The sequence below is a fragment of the Cynocephalus volans genome, chromosome 6, assembly GCF_027409185.1.
Source record: "Cynocephalus volans isolate mCynVol1 chromosome 6, mCynVol1.pri, whole genome shotgun sequence".
Taxonomy (NCBI): Eukaryota; Metazoa; Chordata; class Mammalia; order Dermoptera; family Cynocephalidae; genus Cynocephalus; species Cynocephalus volans.
Window position 1 is genome coordinate 125,897,258 of NC_084465.1, and position 6,000 is coordinate 125,903,257.

A 6,000-nucleotide genomic window follows, 5' to 3' on the forward strand; every position below is an offset into this window, starting at 1 on the left:
GTACAAGTAGGAGACAGAAACCTTCTTTCTCCTTCCTTTCCATCGGATTCTGCCATATCATAACAATTACACTCTTGGGTGACATTAGTGCTGACCTCTGTTCCCACTTCAACAATACAAGTTGGAAGGTAAATCTGTTAAAACCGAAATATGTAAAATCTTTTCCAAAGGTGAGTCCCAGGAAGGCAACCAGGCTGCACACGGCCCAGTTGCAAGCCGACCTCCCCAAGGAGAAGGGAAAGGACACCACTTCACCAGGCTTTCAAGAGCTGGAATTTACTGAACATACAAGTCATGGGAAGGAAAAAATACACATTATTTTTATCTTGCCTGTTTATTTAGATAGATACTGCCCCCTTCCACCTCAAATCCATTAGTTTGTCCCTTTATGCCCCAAATCCATTAAAAAATTAGCACAGAGAGGGCTACCTGAGAGTCTGCTTCTAGAACTTGGAATAAGATTGCCCTCTGAAAGTAAGATTTATTAAGGGATACAGGAATGACAAGCCACTCGGAGAAGCAACTCACCTCAAGAAATGAGCTGAAAACACCTAGCTAACAAGATGACAATGTGAACCTATCAATGGGGCAGGAAACAATTTAAAGCACTTCATCCTACCCTTGGCACACAAGAGGTCTCAGTGAAGGATGACTATACCCAATGAGGAAGCTTAAGTCTCTCACTATTCTGTCACATTCAGCCCGTTTTTATTTTATGTATTCAATTCTAGACCAAAAACGTACACTCATGCACCGCATAACGACAGACCACATATACAATTGTGGTCCCATATGATGATAATGGCTCTACCATACAGCCTAGGTGTGCAGTAGGCTATACCATCTAGGTTTGTGTGAGGACACTCTATGATGTTTGCACAACTACGAAATCAGCTAACAACGCATCTCTCAGAATGTACCCGCATCATTAAGCGACCATGACTTGGGCTCTTTCTGAGCCCAACTGCTTGGGTGTGCTCCATTCTCCTCCCTTTGTCCACGGACCTGTGCCACATAGGTTCACATTTTTATGAGACTTTCTCTAGTTCAGTGGTTCTCAATTTTGGTCGCATTTTCAACCCTGGGGCACTTCAACTTGTATAGCACCCAGGCTGTCCCCCAGAACAATCAGAATCTCTGGAGCTAGGACCCAGGAATAAAATGCTGAGAAACCAGTATTTTTAATAGATCCTCAGGTTATTCCACTGTGCAGCGAGGATTGCAAATCACTGTTCAGTTGGTTCCCCAGTATGGGGGGTTGTCACCCAATATCCTCACCTCCCACTGTGTCCCAGAGCCCATGTCCCAGAGCCCGCATCCTAGAGCAGCTATCCTTTTTTCTTTCCTCCTGAAGGACCTTGGGGTCTAGCCCAAGATACCTTGCTCTTATCTACTGTTTCTCAGTACTCAGCTGAATAAACTCCAAAGCTCTCCTCATTCTCCACGGCAGCAAAATGATGCCAAAAAATTTAAACGTTGTTTGTACAGCTATAGATGGTGACCATTACTGGCCACACCAACTGCTTCAGAATCCCAGCAGGTGTTAGGGACATCACAAATGCATTTGCTTTTTATTTCCCTCAGACATTTTTCATTAGCAGTATAACACAGTGTCCAGCAGTTTCTACGCTAAAGGAAATTTCTGGTGATTTCTAGAATGCAACTTTTTTTAAGGCAGAAACAGAAACACAATTTGAGAAGATCTTAGTGACGTTTACCTCCCAGCCAGGGCACTGATTTTCTAAACCTCTCAAAAAACTTTTAATACAATTATAGTTTTTAAAAAATCAAATTCCGAGGGCCGGCCCGTGGCTCACTTGGGAGAGTGTGGTGCTGAGAACACCAAGGCCACGGGTTCGGATCCCTATATAGGGATGGCCAGTTGGCTCACTTTGGAGAGTGTGGTGCTGACAACACCAAATGGAGGGTTAAGGTCTCCCGTCCGGTCATCTTTAAAAAAAAAAAAAAAAAAAAATTAAACTCCGCAGACTCAACAGGAGAATGAACTTGTCCAGGGTCTGTCAATCACTGAGCAGAGGATGCAAACCAACCTGTGATTCCAATTGTGGACCCCTGAGGCAAACACATTTTGCACAATGGGAAAGGCGATGTGTTGTAATACAGAGACAATAAATACATGGTAAAAGTGCTCCCAGGGCCCCTCAGAAACCCACAACAGACTTCACTGATCCATCCCAGTCACAAAACCATTCCAGCACTCCAGGGAGCCCTACAAATCGATTAGAGCCTAACCTATTTAATGGGAAGGGCATGAGCCTTTTAGGGTAAACCAAGCAACAACAAAAAAACACCAGGGTTTAATCTCAGCTTTGCTACTTTCTAGCTGTGTGGCCTCAGTTTCTTTTTTTTTTTTTTTTTTTTTTGACCGGTAAGGGGATCCTAACCCCTGGCTCGATGTCGTCTGCACCACGCTCAGCCAGTGAGCACATCGGCCATCCCTATATAGGATCCGAACCCGCGGCCTTGGCACTACCAGCACCGCACTCTCCTGAGTGAGCCACGGGGCCAGCCCCTCCGTTTCATTTCTAAATCATCAATACTGATAACCATCTCGCAGCTGACAAAAGGCTTGCAGCTCATCCAGCATGTAACCTAGCAGCTCAGTGGCTCTTTATCCTGGTCCCAAGAGCTGTCTCTCATGTTCTGAACACCCCAGAAGACAAAGAACCGTGTTTAGCGTCTTTGGCTAAGGATAACTTAAGAAGATAGCAGAGGCTCACTGTGCTTAGAGCCCCAAATTCCCTAAATCATTCTTTTCATCTTCTGTCAGCTCATTACTTCAAGCCAGAAGCTCTGGCATTTGAGGCTGCCTGGTTAGTTCAGTTGGTTAGGGTGCAGTTTTGTAACACAAAGGTCAAAGGCTCGGAACCCCTACCAGCTGGCCACCAAAAAAAAAAAAAGAGAGAGAGAGAGAGAGACTCTTGGATATGGATGCTGAATATGGGAATCTTTTTTTCAACTTTGCAAATAGACACTTACCTTAGGTCAATAATGATTTGTCTTATATTGGCTAAGATATAAACATTGAATTCATTTTAGAAGATGACTCTCCCTAAATTCTCTGTACTTACTGAAAAGGCCATATTGTAAGACTCTGTAATTGTTATCTCTGTGAGGTGTTATATCAAAAAATGGAAAACCTAAATATTTTCGTTGGAGTACACCACCCTTATAGAATGGAGTCAGAATGTTAAAATGGGTGAAAGCTCCTATGGTCTGCTTCTGCTTCTGCTGGGATAGCGGTATTATTTTGGATCCAACGCTCAGCTTATTCATTAGGTTGGGAATAAAAAATGTCAGCAGAACATATGTTTGGAGAAATATATTAAATAAAACAATGACAATGTAAAAAATACTCATGAACCCCAGAAGTTGTAGATCCATTAGTTTAAAACGTGCTTTTCTTTTACAGATACATTCCTTAACAAACTATGCAGAAAACATCCTCAGAAGTGATGTCACACTATTGAACCCTCTACATGAACAAAAACACTAAAATATGTAAATAGGCTTCAGAGGTTAGCTGTTCATTTTTTCTTCAACTGAGCCAATCAAATACATATCACACTGTCAGGGTCAAAGTCTTGGGCTGGCCTGGAATGGAATCCCAAGTAAAGACAGACGCTTATTAAATGCCTTTGATCGTGTGGAAGGTGGTGGTATTGCAAAATCAGTTAGGATGTCTCTGCCTTGCTATGACTGCAACTTCCTCTTCAGTTGAATTTGCCCTTTCAACTTTTCCCTTTTATTTGCACCGCTGTTTTTACCAGTGTAATAACACCTGAGATTTTTTTCTGGCCGGGCTTTCAAGTGCTTTGCCCTTTCATCTGCCGTTTTATTACTTCATTGGCAGGGAGAAGTTTGCGTCCCCGGAGAATGTCCCTTTGCCCTCGAATCCACTTTATTCTTGGGCTGCCCAAACGGTAAAGAAGATTGCGTGGGGAACTGAGATCACCCTTTTCGGAGTGTGCCGTGGTGTCTAGAGAGCGGTCCTCCATCTGGAGTGGAGATACACCTGTCAAAGCTGGGTGTATCTGCAGGATGCTCCTGACCCCGCGCCGCGGCCGGCTCCGGCAGCGGGCTCGTGCCGGGGCTGCCCTTCGAATGCGCCCCCGTGGGCACCTCCCAGGCTCCCCCCTGAGCTGCGCAGTGACCCCGCACGCGTCCCACATCTTCCCCAAGGTGCCCGGCGCTCCGGGGGGTCCGCGGTTCTGAAACCCCACACTTGGCGGGTCACACGGATGGCCAGCCCTGCAGGGCGCGATGCTCGGGACGACCGGGACCCTGCTCCCACCGCGGCCCACCCACCCAAACGCCCCTGACGACGAGCTCGGGTAGTCGTAGGGTACGTCACCATCTCCGGGACGAAGGCCATCAGATGCGCCTCCGCAATCCCCAAGCGCCGGCTCGGGCTCTTTCGCCAGCTCCCTTTCCCCGCCCCCTCGCCTGCGCCCCCGCGGCGCCCCGCACGTACCCACGTCCCCTAGGAAGCAGCCGTCCGCGGCCCGGGGCTCCATGCGGCTCGCCGGCCTGCCCCTCGCCCCGCGGCCCCGGCCCTTGGCCCAGCGACTCTGGGTGCCGGGACCTGAGCCGGGCGGCGGGGCGGGGCCAGCCTGCGCGGGGCAGCGCGTTGGCCAGAGGTGGCCGCCGCCGGGAGTTGTAGTTCCAGGACACCCGCCAGCCCGGCGCCGTCCCTGCGTGCCCGCTCCGCTGTTGCTGCACTTTGTGGGGTCCGCCCTGTAGGGTGCATGCTTGGATGTATGAAGTATGTGTCTGTGTGCAAAACATGCGTCCGTCCATGTGTCCTTGTGCAAGACATGTGTCCGTGTGTTTGCTATGCAACCTTGTGCCTGCGTGCAAAACGTGTCCTGTGCAAAACACGTGTCCACTTGCCAAAACTGACTATGAGCCTTTCTTTGTATTAATGTTGCTCCAGAAAGCGCCCAGGGTTCCTCCACGCTTTAACTTTCAAGAAATGCTGGGGCCGGCCCGTGGCTCACTCGGGAGAGTGCGGTGCTGATAACACCAAGGCCCTGGGTTCGGATCCCATATACGGATGGCCGGTTTGCTCACTGGCTGAGCGTGGTGCTGACAACACCAAGTCAAGGGTTAAGATCCCCTTACCGGTCATCTTTAAAAAAAAAAAAAAAAGAAAGAAATGCTCCGTATTGGAGCCGGTGTTCATAATCCCTGTTTCTTTGTCTTTTGAGATATATCATAAATTTCAAATCACTCACTTTTTTTTTTTTAACACCTTTCCTTTACAGACGGTTTTTAATCCAATGTTCCCCTAAGAGGCTTAGCAGATGGAAGCGGAGGCACAGCCTGGCAGAAATGAAGAACCCGTTTCCCAAATGATTCCAAGTCAACGAGTAAGCGAGCTTTGTTTTTTTGCAAAGCAGCTTCCAGATTTCAGAAGGTTTGCCAAAAAGTTTGTTGCATCCTCGTCTCAAAATTCCTCAGTCACCCTGATCTGTACTGAGCCTAAATGTGCAAGTTAGTTTGAACTGGAAAGTAAAAATATCAGGACTCATCTGGTCTGGAAATAGGTAAGGACTAGCAGACAGCAATATGATGTCTGGCTTCATGCAAGGCCTCTCTGATGCTCTGTATTTAGGAGGCATTGAAGCATCTGCTGGAATCCAAAGCTCCTGGAAATTCAGAGCACCAGGCCTGGGGATGAAATTACAAGCCTATTAGCAGTGTGTGTTTGCACCCTTTTTGCTACTTGTCTCCAGGAATTAAGCTCTTGAATTTTTCTTGCAAGTTTTCTGCATTTTTTACTAAATGTAATAGATTTTTGTATTAATATATTTGTCATAGGATGTTATGTGTTTCCCAGTGACAATGCTGTGTGCTTGTATGTTTGTATTTCTTTAATATTTCTTCCTTCAGAAAGTATCATCTAGATCTGAGTATAGACCATATAGAGTATAAATATAGGGCCGAGCCCGTGGCGCACTCGGGAGAGTGCAGCGC

General features: G+C 47.1%; 1 protein-coding gene across 1 annotated transcript in view; it reads right to left on the reverse strand.

The window, feature by feature from the left end:
- The window catches only part of ASB13 (ankyrin repeat and SOCS box containing 13), a 28,982-nt gene extending 24,359 nt beyond the window's left edge, over nt 1–4,623 (reverse strand). Inside the window, exon 1 of the mRNA XM_063099984.1 lies at nt 4,496–4,623. Within this exon, the coding sequence (XP_062956054.1) occupies nt 4,496–4,538 (43 nt within the window). The 5' untranslated portion in view covers nt 4,539–4,623. The remainder of the gene's footprint in view (nt 1–4,495) is intronic.
- Between the last annotated feature and the right edge of the window lie 1,377 nt (nt 4,624–6,000).